Source organism: Diabrotica virgifera, chromosome 1 (assembly GCF_917563875.1).
Source record: "Diabrotica virgifera virgifera chromosome 1, PGI_DIABVI_V3a".
In the NCBI taxonomy this organism is placed as follows: domain Eukaryota; kingdom Metazoa; phylum Arthropoda; class Insecta; order Coleoptera; family Chrysomelidae; genus Diabrotica; species Diabrotica virgifera.
In genome coordinates, this window is record NC_065443.1 from 204,492,152 (window position 1) to 204,511,575 (window position 19,424).

A 19,424-nucleotide genomic window follows, 5' to 3' on the forward strand; every position below is an offset into this window, starting at 1 on the left:
TTAATCGCACCAACAATCTTAACTCAGTAGGTATTTCGATAGCTAAACCATTATTGGTAATTTTAAGGACCAGTCTGGATTAATATGTATTTATTTCTGAAAAATTATTTGGGATTGAGTATTTTCACGGCCAACCTAATAAAATTTTACGTATATTTTGTTGCAATTAATGTTTAGCTTGAATCACCAATAACTCACAAATTAAAGCAGTTAGGTATAGGGAATGCTTAAGAAATAAAAAAGTACTATAAAATATAATTTCACTACAATACAAAAATACAGGGTGTTCCATTTAAGAAAACTCAGAAAATACTCATTCCGAGTTTCGACCAACCCTGTATACTAAAATTAAAAATTTAGCTATACTAATGATTCTTAACAATAGTAGAGTATATTAAAAATCATTTGAACGTAAGTAGAGTTTTAGATGTCAAACTACTACAATTCTACAGGTGTGAATGTTGCTACGAAATTAATAAAAAAAACGTAATTATCTTTTAAAATACCCTGTATAATATTATAAAACCTTATATTTTAAGAAAGAAGACATCGAAGAGAATTCAAAAATGTAAAAATATACAGGGTATCCTATTTAAAAAAACAAAGTTATAAGCAACTTCCGGTATAACCGGAAGTTGCAAAGAGATGAAAATACATACTTTCATTTAATAGATCATCCTTCAAAACCCCTTTATTCCAATTTTCATGATTGTGTTGCCTTTAGTTCTCGAGATATTTCTAATAGGCCAGTTATCTGCCTCACCCTATATAGAGCGTCTGCAGATCTATTCTCGCTAACATCAAAAAACCCTAAAAATCTTTCTGTTACCTGACCAACTTTGTTAACAAAACGGATTGTTAAAGTACACTGTGATTTTTCGGTTATATCAGTAGTACCGTCCGCTAGTATAGAAAAAAATTGACTTTCATTAATTTCTGTTGAAATTTCATTTTTTACGTAATCAGCAAGGCAATCTATTAAATCATTTTGTATTGTTTTTAACAAACCCGTGAACACCCCTTCTATTTTTTATCATGATCCTGGATTTCCTGATCGCGTTTAACTACTAAATTAAAAATTTCTTTAAAATTACCCATCTTTGAAGAATTATGGCTCTCAACACGACCGCGAAATGCAAGTTCTTGTTTTACTAACAGAATTGTAACATCAATTTCTTCAACTTCTTCAATATTTTTCAACTTCTTCATTATATATCTTATTAGATAGAGAAATTTGTCCAGCTAAAGCACTGTCAATAGTTTGTTTATTTTTTTCTAACCGTTTTAAACCTAAGCAATTGTTTAAATGTTCTTTCGAAGATTCATGTTTTTTTACACTAGCTGATAAATTTTTCAAATCTGAATATCCCTGACTCACCCAAACATTTTGCTTCAAATTTGAGAGCAACAGACAAGGCCAACAGAAAAGTGAATTTTTAAAATAACTTCCGCTTAGCCATTTATGATTTCCATACCATATTGTTTTAAACGATCTCGAAAATGGTCGATTGTCTTTTGTCTTATCTGTGGATAAAATTGTTAAATTTGGTAAAGGCCGGTCCATTGAAATAATTTCTGATCTTTCTTGATTTTGGCGCCTTGAAAAAGGCGTCTCGATCAAACTGCATATTACATCGTTTAAAATACCTATTCATATTCGATGACTAAAGTTTTTCCACCAATAAAACTAACACACCTACGTTTCAACAACGTCAAATATTACTTATTTTATTTATGTATCAAATAATAATTTACTCTTCGAATAAATTGATAAGTTAACAATTAACCTCGCTTTAAATTTTTAATTATCTATATAATCTAATAACACAATTCGTCAGTTTAACTTTAAATTATCCAAATTGTATTGAAACACAATAAAAATATAATGGACGACTGACAAATAACTATACACAGATTTATTTGTCGTTAGTGAATTATTACTAAATTAATATAAAATTAAAATGCCCTTCAATAGACCGATTTCAAATTTACCTGTTTATTATTCAGTTTTCATAAACAAATTTAAATTGTCCTACCTAGTTTTATTCAATACTTAACCTACTAATAACAGCCAAAATCAAAAAACAATTATTTAAAACAGTTTCACAAGACACAAGAGAAGCAACTGATAAAATTTTGTAGGTCCGGCTATAAGACTCTGTGCCTATCCGCCCTTTCAAAATCATAGAATACGGTCGCTACCAGCAGACCTGCAGCAGGCCTGCTCGCGTAAACAGAGAGAGATCGCACGTCAATTCGGTGTTGGCGTCGGTCTATTTCAGGCTACGTTTTCAAGTGCCTGACCAAGGAAGAATATAGAATCTTATACAGTACTACTGATACTACAAGGAGCGTACAATAATTATAACTACGGAGAAAATTTTTTGGACATTTTTAAAAATAATTTGGATAATTTTTGCTATTTTATTGTAGGTATTGTGTCAAAATTTATAAATTACAATTTTGAAATAAGTAATTTATATTAATAATTTATATTATTGTACTAAATTTGAAGAGGGTAGGCGGCGCCTACCTTGCCTACCCCGACGGGCCGCCCCTGAGTTCTAACCTTATATATCCCAACAACAAAGAAACTTTTTAAGTTTAATGAATGATGCACATGCACGTGCCACTTTAATACGTGTCTTAATTTCTTTGGTTTGGTCTACAAGTCTACATTTGATGTTATCCATGTGCCTAAGTATTTGTAGTTATCCACACTCTCAATTACAGTATCTTCAATAGTCAATTGTATGTTTGCATATGCTGATTATTTATTCATGATCATGCATTTAGTTTTCTTTAAATCGATCTTCAGTCCGTACTCATGACAGCGTTCATTAAGGCGTTGCATTACATTCTGTAAATCATTGTTGTTATTATTATTGTATCGTCTGCAAAACGTAAGTTGTTCAAGACTTCTCCATTGATACATATACCTCAGATTGAATCTGAGAGCGTTTCTTGAAATACCGCTTAACTGTAGACATTGAAGAGTAGTGGGGTCAGCACGCAACCCTGACGGACTCCTCTCTGTATTTTGATGTCTTGGGTGTCCTGGTTGTCAACTCTTACCTTGGCAGTTTGATTCCAATATATATTAGATATAATTTTCATGTCACGACGGTCAATATCTTTGCTTTTTAATATATCTACAAGCTTTTTCTGTTGAACTTTATTAAATGCAAAAGACTAAGTTTTCAATCTAATGGCATACAAAATAACATAATGTTACTCTACATCCCACCAGACTGAAAACAATGGGAACCTTCTCTAGTTACACCTCCGAGGCTTCTACAATTTGCAAGCCATAAGGATGCTGAGATTAAGGAAGATGAGGGAATTTTACAATTTATAATTCACGTCCCATCTGCTCAGCGCGGTAAAGTTCCAACGAGAATAGTTCCCTTCGTACTCCAATCAGAGTAAACATGTAAATCAAAAATGAATAACCATTTTCAATTTCGTTGCAACACGAAACTACAGCCGCTTCATTATTCCAGTTCAATCAGAGAGTGCAGCAAGCACCTCTACCTGTTTCGAAACTTATTAGTCTCTCATCAGAAGGCACATATGCTGCTCTCTCTGACCCAACTAGGACAAACCCTGAAAACAATGGGAACCTCCTCTGGTTACACCTCCGAGGCTTCTACAATTTGCAAGCCATACGGATGCTGAGATTAAGGAAGATGAGGGAATTTTACAATTTATAATTCACGTCCCATCTGCTCAGCGAGGTAAAGTTCCAACGAGAATAGTTCCCTTCGTACTCCAATCAGAGTAAACATGTAAATCAAAAATGAATAACCATTTTCAATTTCGTTGCAACACGAAACTACAGCCGCTTCATTATTACAGTTCAATCAGAGAGTGCAGCAAGCACCTCTACCTGTTTCGAAACTTATTAGTCTCTCATCAGAAGGCACATATGCTGCTCTCTCTGACCCAACTAGGACAAACCCCGGCGTGCAGTCACGGATTGCAACGAACGAAATGGCACGGAAATGTTGCAACGAAATTGAAAATGTTTATATATTTTTGAAGTTATACTTCTTTACCGGCGATAGAGGGTGAATTTTTATATGTTAAAACCTATCAGCCCGGCGCATGCGCATTATAACTTTGTTCTGATTGGATGTTCAAATGACATGTCAAAAATTATCCGATATGGCAGCTGTAGGACAGCTGTGGTTTGGAGGTAAAGGTAAAGGTAAACAAATGTATAATATATTAGTTTTATTGTTGTGAGGACAGAAACAAAAAAGTTTATAATATTGTAGTGACTTTTAAATAGTTTTTAAAAGCAACAGGTACGTAATAATTGTTAATGTATCATGGGTATAAACCTACCTATTTGATCTGCCAAAATACATAGTATGTAATACTTTTATTTATATAACCATCAAAATTTCTATCAATATTCACCTAATATATTGTTTTCTTACTCTATGTTTTGTTGTATTTTTTCAATTCTAAATCATTCCAATTCAAAATTAAAATAATTTGATCAATTTTCAAAATATCAAAATATCACAAGTTTAATCCGTTTAGTTAGTCGATCTTCGTAAAAAATGACACATAGTGTCTGTGGCTAAGCGTTGAATGCGAATGAATTCCAATACCAACCGCGCTTATCAGCGCTGGTTCGAGTCCCAATAGAAACTTTCTTTTTTGTTTTTTTAATACATTTTATGATTGTAAGTATATTTATTATATAATTGTATTTTAAGAAAATACGTATTTGGTTAAAAAAAATTTCGACAATTAATGTTCAGACATCATTTGTGGCTTGTTTAATGTGTTTGTGTGTGTTTTATTCTTTTATTATTTTAATTTTTGGCACTGTTCTAATAAAAATGTTTGAGAAGTAGTAAGTATAAATTAGTTTAATATTTAAACAAAATATAAATAAAAAGTATATTAATTTCGTTTAAATCATATAATAGAAGTATAACTTCTTACGTGCGTACAAAAGTACACACACATTCTTTTTTTATTTACATCTTTACTCTGATTGGAGTACGAAGGTACCCATTCTCGTTGGAACTTTACCGCGCTGAGCAGATGGGACGTGAATTATAAATTGTAAAATTCACTCATCTTCCTTAGTCTCAGCATCCGTTATGGCTTGCAAATTGTAGAAGCCTCGGAGGTGTAACCAGAGGAGGTTCCCATTGTTTTCAGGGTTTGTCCTAGTTGGGTCAGAGAGAGCAGCATATGTGCCTCCTGATGAGAGACTAATAAGTTTCGAAACCGGTAGAGGTGCTTACTGCACTCTCTGATTGAACTGGAATAATGATGCGGCTGTAGTTTCGTGTTGCAACGAAATTGAAAATGGTTATTCATTTTTGATTTATTAAATGCCTTTTCAAAGTCTACAAAACACAAGTATGTACACATCCTGATTCATGTTCATGCATCTCTGGGTCAGCACATCCAAGCCGAACAAAGCATCTCTTGTGCTCATACCATTTCTAAAGCCAAATTGTGTGTCACTAATTTCATATTCAAGAGTTTTAACAATTCTGCTGTGTATTATTTTCAAAAATGTTTTAAGTGTGTGACTCATTAAAGATATTGTTCTGTGATCTGAGCAGGTTGTTGCACTTGACTTTTTGGGAATTTCTACAAAGGTCTATTGTAGCCATTGTCGGGATTGTGGCAGTCTGATATATTAGATTAAAGAGTTCAACCAATACATCGATAACATCTTCATCAATAAGTTTTAATAATTCGATGGGCACATCATCTGGTCCAGTAGCTTTACCCTCTTTTGTGTTTTTAATGGCATAGATGACTTCTTCTCTTAATATTGGTGGTCCGGTAGCCTCTTGATTTCTAATGACAGTTATTTTCTTTTATCATTAAATAGTTGTTGGATGTAATTGGTCCAGTGACACAATCTCTCCTTCACATCAGTAATAATATCCCCTTTATCATTTTTAAGGATATCCGTTCTTGCGCTTTTTCTAGAACCTGTCATTTCTTTGATTTTTTTTTGTGTAAATTAAAGTTATTTTTATCCAGATCTTATATTTCTCTGCATCTGTCGGAGAGCCACCTCTCTTTTGCCACTCGAATTTTCTTTCTGGTGTTTCTCTGAATTTCTTTGTATTTAAGGTAAAGTTTTCAATCCTAATAGCAACATTAATAATATTGAAAAATATTAAAAATATTACTAAAAGATTTTTAAATTAAAAATTTATTGGTCCATTTCCCTGGTGACACCTCCAAGGCTTCTTCAATAAGCAAGTCAGATGGATGCTGCAGTGAAGACAAAAGGGAAGGAATTCTACACTATGCAATTCACAACCCCCGGCTGCAGCTTGGTAAAGTTCCAACGGAAAATGGGCCTAGTTACTCTGTAGGAGTAATACTAATATAAAATAAAAATACTAATATAAAAAAAGGCAAAACAATCTTATTTTTCACTTAGAATACGGAGCGCAGTCCAGCACTCTGAATCGACGATTTTCGACCATTATTGGAGTCATCATCGGAGAGGCGTAGACCTGCTGCTCCATACTCGAAGTGACGAACCATGAAAGTTTATCTCCACATTGCAACTGACGTGTATGGATTAGGTGACTAGCGTCATCTGGCAATTGAAAGGTAAAGTTTTCAATCCTAATAGTAACATTAATAATATTGAAAAATATTACTAAAAGATTTTTAAATTGAAAACTTATTGGTCCATTTCCCTGGTGACACCTCCAAGGCTTCTATAATATGCAAGCCAGATGGATACTGCAGTGAAGACAAAAGGGAGGGAATTCTACACTATGCAATTCACATCCCCCGTCTGTTTTTATTTTTATTTTATATTAGTATTACTCCTATAGAGTAACTAGGTTCATTTTCCGTTGGGACGTTACCAAGCTGCAGACGGGGGTTGTGAATTGCATAGTGTAGAATTCCTTCCCTTTTGTGTTCACTGCAGCATCCATCTGGCTTGCATATTGTAGAAGCCTTGGAGGTGTCACCAGGGAAATGGACCAATAAGTTTTCAATTTAAAAATCTTTTAGTAATATTTGTAATATTTTTTAATATTATTAATGTCCCTATTAGGATTGAAAACTTTACCTTTCAATTGCCAGATGACTAGATGACGCTAGTCACCTAAACCATACACGTCAGTTGCAATGTGGAGATAAACTTTCATGGTTGGTCACTTCGAGTATGGAGCAGCAGGCCTACGCCTCTCTGATGATGACTCCAATAAGAGTCGAAAATCGTCGATTCAGAGTGCTGGACTGCGCTCTGTATTCTAAGTGAAAAATAAGATTGTTTTGCCTTCTCATTGCAACTGAATAAAAATGGTATACATTTTTATTTTTATTCTTTGTATTTTGCTTTATGTTTTCTCCGTTGTTCCTAAGTTCCATTTTTAAGGATATCCGTTCTTGCGCTTTTTCTAGAACCTGTCATTTCTTTGATTTTTTTTTGTGTAAATTAAAGCCATTTTTATCCAGATCTTCTATTTCTTTGCATCTGTCGGAGAGTCACCTCTCTTTTGCCACTCGAAATTTCTTTCTGATGTTTCTCTGAATTTCTTTGTATTTATTCGGGTCTTTTGTTTTGTTTTCTTCGTTCTTCCATAAGTTCAAGAATTTCTACTGTCATCCAAGGTTTTGTTGTTTCTCCAAGTGGTTTGAGGGTTTCTTTTCCAACTGACACTAAGGCATATTGAATTTTTCCCCATTTTTGGTCAACAGTCAGAGTTTCCGCACTATCTTCTTTGACTTTTTTCAAGTTCTCGTTTATTTTAACTTTCGTTTCCGCATATGTGTTGTCTTGTTTGAGCCGCCTTGTATTCATGATTTTATTGGAGCTAGGGCTCTTTTAGTGCAGTCACTGAAGGTTTTCACCTCCGATTTCGTTGAACCTCCATCGATTTTCATGAAAATTGGTGAGTAATTAGAGGATACCTCAAGGAACAAAGGTGACATGATGCCAACTTGCGCTTTTACCCTGGGGTGGATGCCGCCTCTTCGGGGAGGGGGGGGGGGGTGAAAATTATTTTATTAAAAGTAATCCCGTAAGTCGATAGAGGGACAAATTATAAGCAAAATTTGTTATATAAAGTTATTAAAATAAATCAACACTTTTTAAGTTATTAAAGACCAAAGATTTTATTGTGCGTAAAAAACTGCATGTTTTAAATCGGTTTTCCACGTATAAATCAAAAACTATAAACTTTTACAAAAAAGTTATTATTACTAAAATTGAAGATAATAAAAAACTGAATACACTCCTCACATACATAACTGAACTAATGTTAGTTCAAAGTGAGTTATTGGCAATTGAATGTGCATTTTTTTCGACGAGTACTCAAATCTAAGTATTCAAGCTTAAATAACGGGAAAACGATGCAATGTATAAAATATTCTTGCTAAACATTTGCCAAAGTACTTCAGAATATCTATCAAATGAGCTTCAGAACAAGGTAATAGCGTCAAAATAAAGCAAGTTATAATGAAAATAAAAGAACCGTTTCGATTTTTTTAGGAAAAAGTGAAAAAGAAAACATACGTTCCACAAAAATTAAAATTTATAGTAATCCTTACAAAAACTTCTTTATATTAGCATAAGTCATGTTTCCGATAATTTTAACCGGTTTAGAATGCATATTTTTGAAAAAAAAAAGATAGAATTTAAAAAAATCATAATTTTTAAAATTATTGTAATTCTCATATTTTTTTGATAGTAGAGAGTTATCAAGTAACCCTAGGAGAATACGGTAACGCTATTTTCCTGTATACTTTACATGTTATTTATAACGTTACCGTATTCTCATAGAGTTACTTGATAACTCTCTAATAACTCCAAAAATACTCAATATACCTAAAAAATTATATATAACCCAATTTTAGTTTTTTCTGTGCCAAATATTTTACCTGTTCTACTATTTCTATAGGGTAAAAAATAACCGAGATAGAAACGTTTAAATCTTAAATTTTGCTGTGGGAACCATGCAGCCGGGGTCATTTAACCTTTTATTTTTAAAAAAGTAAGGGGTTTAAAAGACTAAGTTTAACGTGCTTAAATAGCACTTGGAACTAACTTTCAAACAGTTTTTAGATGAACCTGATATCTTAAACACGAACGGAGTTATTAAAAAAAAACAATAACATTTTTTCGAAAAATTTTTAAAAGAAATTTGAAAAAATTTTGGAACATAAATTTTAACGCTATCAACATGTTCGGGGGCTCAATTAATAGATATTTTTAAGTACTTTGACAAATGTTTAATAAGTTTATGTTATAAAATGCATCAGCTTCCCGTTATTTCAGCTTGAATACTTGGGAGTTTTTTACTCGCCGAAAAAAATATACATTCAATTACCTATAACTCACTTTTTAACACTAACAGGTTTTTTTAGTAAGGAGTTTCTTTCTTTTTTATTAGCTTCAATTTTGATAATAATAACTTTTTTGTAAAAACTTACACTTTTTGGTTATTGATGAAAAATTGGTTAAAAACATGCATTTTTCTCAAGAAAAATTAAAATCTTTGATCTTTAATAACTCAAAAAGTTTTGATTTATTTTAATAACTTTATATAACAAACTTTGCTTGAAATTTGTCCCTCTATCGAATTATGGGGTTATTATTAATAAAATAATTTTCAACCCTGAGAAGGGGTTGCATCCACCCCCAGGGTAAAAGCGCATGTTGGCACCATGTCACCTTTGTTCCTTGAGATATCCTCTAACCACTCACCAATTTTCATGCCAATCGATGGAGGTTCAACGAAATCGGAGGTAATAGCTCATATCCACCTTCAGTGACTCCACTATTTACCTTCTTTAGTTTCACTCTCATAGACAAAACAACAGGGTTGTGATCGGAGGATGACGTCACTAGTATGATCTGTATGCCTCAAAATTATAATTTAAAAATAAAAATCGACCTGTTTCGGGATTTATCTCCAAAGTCGTCCATTTTCGAGAAATTCCATAATTTTGCTCCTCTCTCTATAACACTCATCGCTGAGTTACCTAGACAGTTAGAATATTCAAACTAAAAAAATTCTTTTAACAACTTTATTTATTTCTTTGATATTTACAATATATAAACATCTCAATATTAAAAAATACAAGAAAAATAAATATACTAAACAACCAATCTAACGTTAATGCTACAAAAACTTACGGCTAGAAAAAAAGTTACTAATTAAAAAACATCACATGGGAATTTTTTTAAATTCTTATGAGCAATTATTAAAAAAATTAGTATAAAACTTTCTAAATACGTTTTAATTATTGTGCAAGTTGGCGGTTCCTTGTATTCTCTGTATTTTAGTCTAACAAAACTGTTTTTTTTTTCATCAAACAAGTGGTCAACAGAACTTGATTGATAAAAAAACAGAAATAATAAAATATGATTTTCTTTATTACAGAAATGTACGTTACTCTCAAATGAAATACGACAAACGCTAATTACGATCAATAGGGCATTACAACGCTTCTCATTTGTTTCGGGCTCCTGCCATATGTCGTATATTAATATTATACACGGATTATACGACATATTAGAGAAGCCCGAAACAAATCCCGGGCCCGAGAAGCCCGGACTGAAAAGTCCTATTTTCAGCCGGTTGTACGAATAGGGCTTTTCAACGATTCTCATTTGTTTCGAGCTTTTGTCATATGTCGTATAATCCGTGTATAATATTAATATACAACGTATGACACAAGCTCGAAACAAATGAGAATCGTTGAAAAGCTCTATTACTTATTTTCACTTCCAATCATCAGTGAAACGTTTGACAGGACATTCATGCAGTGGTACATCTTCCAAGAGTTAGTTACTAATAAGTAAGTGTTATCCACTATTCAAAAAGTATTTCGCCCTTTTAAAACTTTTGTCGAAAGTTCACCCTAATTAGCTTTTGTCGTATGTCACATTATATTCATAAAAAATATTAGATGCCAAAAAACAGTATACAGTCGAACCCGCTTATTGGAATAGCCTTCGTGCCAAGCAAAAATATTCTTAAAAGCGGGATATTCTAATAACCGATCATTGGTGGCTAGCTGAAATAAGTGTACCGAATATATCTACGTCAGAATAGTATATACTAAGTCAATATGTAGATACTCGTATATGCATATGGTTTTAGGTCTTTTTATGCCAATAAAAATTTATAATCTATTTACAAAAATAATTACGAAACGATTAGAAAATAAATTGGAATTGAGTTTTAGAAAAGACTTCCGAACAAACGATCAACTATTCGTAATAAATAATCTTAGGTATATAAAAATGTGTGGCAATATGTACCTATAGAAATTTGGAGACAAATGAAATTATTTTATGACCTTGTCGGCTAACGATTGAATTTTCTGTGGGAAAGTAGCGCTTACTCATAACACAGTAATAAAGTGTTTATTAGGTACCTGACAAACCGTAATACAAAACAGCAGGCTTTCGAAGCTCTTACCGACAAACCAGGCAAAATTTAAATTTTTAAGAAATTGTACGTAACAATTTATTCGTTGACCTGAAAAAAATATTCTATTAAGCGGTATTATTTTACTAAACCATATTCCAATAAACGGATAAATTTATTAGAGGATAAATGGAAACGTTTCGGGACCTCGAATTTATATTCCATAAACCGGGATATTCCTATAACTGGTACTCTAATAAGCGGGTTCGACTGTATACCCAAATCTAGGGAACTCACATTACTGCAAAGTCAACTAATTTCAGAGAGCATCTAACTTTTCTGTATTATGGTATATACAAAATATATTTCATAGCATAAAAATACATTTCGGGGGCTATTTGTTAAATATTATTAGAATGTCACAGAACGATAATTATATAGTAAATTCTAAGATTTTGTGACAACTTAAAGGTGCGTATTCACTGTTGTTTTAATTCTGTGAAATTTTTAAAACTTCCGTTAAACTTACAATCATATTTCATCATATCTGTAAAAATATGACAAAGGGCAATTGACATAACAAAATACCTACCTATCTATAAGGCGCGTGTTTTTAAAAATATTTCGGTTGTTAACAGCTAGTGAAGGTATCTATCTAGCCCTATGAAAATGTCGAAAACCTATTATTGTGCGTGTGTCTCGACCTTGTTTTCTGAACTGCTTATTGGTAAATTGTTATTTTCAGTTCTCGATAATTTTTCTTCGCTATCGTCGTCAGAGAAGTCTTCGTCGTGGGTATGCGTGACCGACTGAGGCGTGGCTGGACGTACGTGCGGGATTTGACTCTGGGCCCGCTCCAAGGGCTAAAATGAAATAGTTATTAATAATTGACGACTAGTCATAGATAATAGATAATAGACTAATCAATAGATGACTCCAATAAGAGTCTTGGAGGCTAGAAAAACGGTACCCTGCAGCGAGGCTACGATCTGTGACGTCAGCAGTCGTATCGTCTTTGATCGACGACTAAATTTGTACATTTATTTACGAAGTGTAAATGTGTGCAGTTCTTTACGTATTTAATTAGTAAAAATGAAACCAAATAAGTGGTGTTTTGTTTCTTGGTGTGTAAATACCTCTAAAAACAATTCTTACAAGATTTTTATTACAGTTCCAGCTAATTTAAATCGTAAAAAGAAACGTAAAAAAGAAGTATATGTATCAATAAAAACCAAGCTTTTCTCTTGCGAAGATCACTTCTTTGTTATGGATCTTTTCCTAAATAAATGGGTTTTTAAATTAAGTACTCATTTTTACCCAATTATATGATATGTTTTAGATTTAAGTTAGCTTCGTTATAAAAAAATAAATTATAAAAATTCTTAATACCTACAGTCGAAAACTTAGTGTTTTGGACTTCTAAATATCTGTTTCTAAATATCCAGGCAACGAAATGGGTTAGCAAGAAAATTTTTACAAAAATAAAAAGTACCTATATAGTTTATGATCATTCAATTTGTCTGGAGGTTTTAAATACTTGGTGTCCATAACATAGTAATAAAGTAGGTACCTATTTATTACCGACAGACCCTATAAACTAGACATCATTTAAATTAGTAGGGCAAAATCTATGCAAATGCTATTTAAATGCATTAATTTTTTCGAATCCTGAGAAAACTAATAAATATTTTTGAACAATTTGAACGCAGAATTAAAGATTACATTATTACTGAAGGCCGAAAGTCCATTAGAATAAACAAAAAGAATAAATGAAATATTTAAAATTAAAAATCACACTAATTTTCTCTTTTTTTTTTCACCCCTGTATCTTATTAAAATAAAGATTCCGCTACTCTATGGTTGATTTATTTCTTCACAAGATGACAAGAAATCAGACACCATTGTTACATGTACAGTACGTAGGTTAAGCGAGTCAGCTATTTTAAAACCTTTCATTTTATTTATTTATTTGTACCACCCAAAATATGTCCTTAGAAACAGTCTATCTCAGAGAGTGCAGTAAGCACCTTACCGGTTTCGAAACTTATTAGTCTCTCATCAGGAGGCAAATATGCTGCTCTCTCTGACCCAACTAGGACAAACCCCGGCGTGCAGTCACGGATCGCAACGAACGAAATGGCAGGGATGCTCTAGCGGTTTGTCCTAGTTGGGTCAGAGAGAGCAGCATATGTGCCTCCTGATGAGAGACTAATAAGTTTCGAAACCGGTAGAGGTGCTTCCTGCACTCTCTGATTGAACTGGAATAATGATACGGCTATAGTTTCGTGTTGCAACGAAATTAAAAATGGTTACTCATTTTTGATTTACATGTTTACTCCCATTGGAGTACGAAGGGAACCATTCTCGCTGGAACTTTACCGCGCTGAGCAGATGGGACGTGAATTATAAATTGTAAAATTCCCTCATCTTCCTTAGTCTCAGCATCCGTTATGGCTTGCAAATTGTAGAAGCCTCGGAGGTGTTACCAGAGAAGGTTCCCATTGTTTTCAGTCTGGCAGGATGTAGAATAGCATTTTTGGCGTCGTTTAATATATTGGTATATTTAAATTTGTCGCTATTGTCTCTGAAAATATAATTTTTTACTAGCTTTTACCAGCGTTAAAGTATCAGATATTCATATAAAAACCTATAGTTTTTGAAATGAAATTGAAAATAAAACAAAAAGTTTACGAATAAATACACCTTTGTTAAAATTAAAAAGAATTCTCTTATAGATACTTTTATCGCATACCTTTCGTTTTTATCAGTCACAGCCTTAAAATAATATTAGGCAGCACTTTTGTACAGGACAACAAACAATAAGACATTGTTCTTTGGGTTTAAACAAACGCTTCTATATATACAGAACAACGTCTGGAAGTAAACAATATTAAATTGTTAATTCATTTATGTGCTGCATACTGTGTGTGAAAAAATAGTTCTGAAAGAATGAATGGAAATAAAAGATTGTGTTCTATTTAGTTAATAAGTCGTATTTATACTTAGCGAAGATTTATACGCAAAATCTTGGTCTAATGCTATTGAAATGCATTCATTTTTTTCGAATACTCAGAAAACGAATAAAAATTTTTGAAAAATGTAAACGCAGATTGAAAGATTACATTATTACCGAGGGCCAAAAGTTTCGGAAAACATCTATAATGTTTATTTTAATAAGTTACAGGGATAAAAAAAGAGAATATTTAGTCTGATTTTTAAGTTTAAAAATTTCATTCAAAAGAAACCTTTTGTTTATTCTAAGGGACTTTCAGCCCTCGGTAATAATGTAATCTTTCATTCTGCGTTTATATTTTTCAAATATATTTATCAGTTTTCTCAGGATTCGAAAAAAGAATGCATTTAAATAGCATTGCACCAAGATTTTGCGCCTACCTCCTTAATTGTTCTTGTTATGATACATTCGCAAATAAAGTTTCAAGGTTGATTAAAAAAAACAGAAATAACATTGAATTTTTTTAAATCACTGAAAGGGGGGGTCGTGAAACGACGAATTACGACGGAGGGGGAGGAGGGTATTAAAAAGTTCAAATTTTTTACGACGTAGTTTATGGATGCTCCCTAAATACACGCTGAAAAATAGAGAGTCAGGATATTTATGTTCCTATCATTCTTACATTGTTGTTCCCAATCTTCCTACAACTTAGAATGTCCACGAATTCCGCATTACTTACCTTCTTCTCTCTGGATTCAATTGAAGATTGTGGAGTAACCGTATTATGCTCCCTGTTCAGCTCCATGACGAAATGTTGCTCATGAGCTACTGTAGATTCGTGAGGTAACAACATTGCTGGCGCCCTGAACATGTACGAGAAGGGATAGTACAACAGATTAAGGTGAGTAGCTGCATACAGATCTGCATACCTTACAACCTAAAATGGAATAAATATTTAACATTATGAAACTTTTGATTTAGTTTAGGATAAATGCAAATTATTAGGCTTAAAAATTTACCTGAGAAGAGAAAAACGTCTGCCTTGATCCAGATCTAAACAAACTGCCCATCATACCATACGACATATCCATTTTGTGTGTCACGTCTCTTATAGATGTCCTAAGTTTTGAAATATCTGGTTTTTCTTTCGCACTACTGTCTAAGTTTCTGGAAAAACAATACAATGTGAGACACCAAAAGTTGACGACATGAAAAACTTGGTTAAAAAATAATTTAGTATGTAATTATAGGTACATCTAGACAAACATAGGAGTGGCAAGGAAGATATATATGTCAAAAATGATTTATTTGAAACGTCACTTCTAAATGTTTAAATCGTAAAATTTATTGTAAAAATAGATAAAACAGAATCAAAAGTCATGGTAATTCTCATCGAAGACAAAGTCCCGCCAGAGGAGCCCATCACAAATTATTCACAATCCTTTTTTTTTTTTAATTTTATGAGATTTTCGTAGATCCGATAAACAAAATTTAAGAGTAACTGAATTAGTGAGCATTAGTGATTCTGAGCAACTCTCAGCTGAACTTACAACTAAGAATCAAGTTCCTAAAATGTTATGTGTATCCTGTATTACTATATGGACGTGAAACCTGGATCATGAAGGTTAACATGATGAACAAATTAGAAGCCTTTGAGATGTGGTCATATCGTAGAATGCTCAGAATATCTTGGGTTCAACGCATTTCTAACAGAGAAGTCTTAAACAGAGTAGGTCAAGGCGAAGGTGACTCAATGAAGATGATAAAAAAGAGAAAACTTGAATATCTGGGGCATATAATGAGAGGTAGCAGATACAGGATGCTGCAGTTAATACTCAATGGAAAGATCGACGGAAAAAGAGGAATTGGTCGAAAGAAATATTCATGGCTCCGAAACCTTCGTCAATGGACTGGCTTATCGGCAGATCAATTGTTACATGCCGCACAAGATCGAGAACGATATCGGCAAATTGTTATGGAATCTACCCACGCCTAAAAATTTTGGCACGGTACTTAAAGAAGAAGAAGAATTAGTGAGAAGAGCAGCCCAAATTTGAAGACAAATGAGCAAAAAGACTCTTTTTTATTCCTTTTTGTAAATTTTAAAATTATTTAGTGTTGTATTATAATCAAAATTTAACCCTCACGCACAAGTTGTACATACAACTTCAGTGAGGAACTGAGTTTATTTTATATGTACAATGTATTTGCTACAAATAAACTCCATTATTATTATTATTATATTATTATACAATTGGAATATCGTTTGTACTCTGGAATCTAGTAATGGAATCGAATCTTATGATTGTATATATTAATAATATAGGTATGCAAAGTCCGCAGATAGTGTGCTACTTTTTTTATAAACAAAATGGCGCCCGAAAATCGTGTTTCTTTCAATTTTTGCTCTATAACTCCAAAGATTTTAACTTTACACCAAAAACACCCAAATAAAAATTCACCGTAATTAAATTCTGCATAGAGACGTGTTTTTTCCGATTTACTTCGACGAAACTTTTCCCCGGAAAATGCGGGTTTTTCCAACAAAATCCTAAATTTTCAACTAAAATTTTAGATAAGTAATTGTTTATCAATAATTAAATAACTTGGTAATATAAAATCTCTTTTCGTATAGATTATAATTCCAGAAGCCGATGGAAATTCAATGAACAGTTTATCAACAATTGAATTGTTAATTAAAAATTTACTGTCGCTATAATAACCACAATAATTATGATACATAAGAATAACTATGACTTTTGTATAAAAAGACACTGTACCTATCTAATGCACTTTACAGAATTGAAATTGGGCTATTTAAGCGGTCTCAGGAATATCTTAAAATTATAAACAATTGTTTGGCTTATAAACAAATAGAATATCTCGAGAAAGATTAAATTAAATTAAATTAAATCATGAAAACGGTATTGGAAAAAAAGCGGCAGGACGCTTCTTTTAAAAGAAAAAACGTTTAATTGTGATGAGTGGTTCCTAAGATACAACCGGTCAAAGACCAGCATTTACGGCAAAAATATAAACAATATAATCATAATTTTTGAACCATCGCCTTTTTATTTTTGTCCTCTTTCTCCACATTAATTTTCAAATCTTTAAAGTACTCATAACATATATTATTATAATAAAAACTATTGATATTACGAGTGAAAATTACCAAAAATAGCAAAATTCCAATCAAAAATTAGGTTGGAGAAAATATAATCTCAAAGTTCAAAATCGGTATACGTTAAAAAAATGCATTTTCTCGGCTTCCCATGGAGCAATTTTCTTCATTCTTTTTTGTTCCCAAGTAACTCGAGTAGAGCCATCTAACGAACGCATTAGTCAATGTCAAACTTGCTTTTGTTTTGTTATAATAGATTAATTTATTTATAAAAAAGGAAAACTATATATTTTCTCCAGTTGTAGACTTTTTTTAGATAAACGTACTGCAAGTGTATATTTTAACGTTAAAAACACAAATATTCTTATTTGAAAGCTGTATAATTATTTAAACAATCTTTATTTAAACAAATTAAAAATTTTTGTTATAATAAATAAATTAATTTATTATAACAAAACAAAAGCAATTTTGACATTTAATAATGCGTTAGTTAGATGGCTCTACTCGAGTTACTTGGGAACAAAAAAAGAATGAAGAAAATTGCTCCATGGGAAGCCGAGAAAATGCATTTTTTTAACGTATACCGATTTTGAACTTTGAGATTACATTTTCTCCAACCTAATTTTTGATTGGAATTTTGCTATTTTTGGCAATTTTCACTCGTAATATCGATAGTTTTTATTATAATAACTTATGTTATGAGTACTTTAAAGATATGAAAATTGGTGTGGAGAAAGACGACAAAAATAAAAAGGCGATGGTTTGAAAATTATGATCCTATTGTTTATATCTTTGGCGTAAATGCCGGTCAACTTTAACCGGTTGTATCACATGAACCACTCATCACAATTAAACATTTTTTCTTTTAAAAGAAGCGTCCTGTCGCTTTTTTATCAATACCGTTTTCATGATTTCAATTTAATGTAATCTTTCCCGAGATATGCTATTTGTTTATAAGCCTAAAAATTGTTTATAATCTTAAAATATTCCTGGGGCCGCTTATATAGTCCAATTTCAATTCTGTAAAGTGCATTAGATAGATACACTGTATTTTTATACAAAAATCATAGTTGTTCTTATGTATCATAATTATTGTGGTTGTTATAGCGACCGTAAATTTTTAATTAACAATTCAATTGTTGCTAAACTGTTCATTCAATTTCCATCGGCTTCTGGAATTATAATCTATACGAAAATAGATTTTATATTACCTAGTTATTTAATTATTGATAAACAATTATTTATCTAAAATTTTAGTTGAAAATTCAAGATTTTGTTGGAAAACCCCGCATTTTCCGGGGAAAATATTCGTCGAAGTAAATCGGGAAAACCCCGTCTCTAGGCAGAATTTAATTACGGTGAATTTTTATTTGGGTGTTTTGGTGTAAAGTTAAAATATTTGGGAGTTATAGAGCAAAAATTGAAAAAAACACGATTTTTGGGCGCCAATTTATTTATAAAAAAAAAGTAGCACATAATCTGCGGACTTTGCATACCTGTATTATTAATATATACAATCATAAGATTCGATTCCAGCAATAAAATTGCTGGTAAATAACTTTTCCCAAAAATGGCCTATTCTCTGATAATCTGCCCAGACTATTGTTACATTTTAACTGTATGTTAAAATTATTGGAATAAATTTTAACGTTTTATGGTGTATAACGCGTGGTTTCTTATTAATGTTGTAAAGTAAACAATATGTAAACTAACTAAACCTTAACTTAAAATCACAACCCGCTATTAACATTTTTGCTTTTGTCGATATTGATCAAGTAGACTGAATATATTTGTTTTTCTTGTCCCATAATCTCTGAGATGCCTCTATAGAAGCGATCATTCATCATCATAATCATACATCTCCAAGTGGAGCAAAGGGCACCTTGCGGTGTTTCAAGTAGCATGAGGAATTATGGTGAGGTTGCATCATCTGTTGAGTTCCGTCCAATTTTGT

The 19,424-nt window shown here is 32.2% G+C and overlaps 1 protein-coding gene across 4 annotated transcripts in view; it reads right to left on the bottom strand.

Moving 5' to 3' along the window:
- Positions 1-10,033: 10,033 nt before the first annotated feature.
- The window catches only part of LOC114335071 (cytosolic purine 5'-nucleotidase), a 176,565-nt gene continuing 167,174 nt past the window's right edge, over positions 10,034-19,424 (bottom strand). For all 4 annotated transcript variants that reach the window (XM_028285226.2, XM_028285223.2, XM_028285227.2 and 1 more), the window contains exons 8-10: positions 15,369-15,516; positions 15,089-15,286; positions 10,034-12,259 (exon numbers count right to left, since the gene is read on the bottom strand). In XM_028285226.2, the coding sequence (XP_028141027.1) occupies positions 12,080-12,259; positions 15,089-15,286; positions 15,369-15,516 (526 nt within the window). In that variant the 3' untranslated portion in view covers positions 10,034-12,079. The remainder of the gene's footprint in view (positions 12,260-15,088; positions 15,287-15,368; positions 15,517-19,424) is intronic.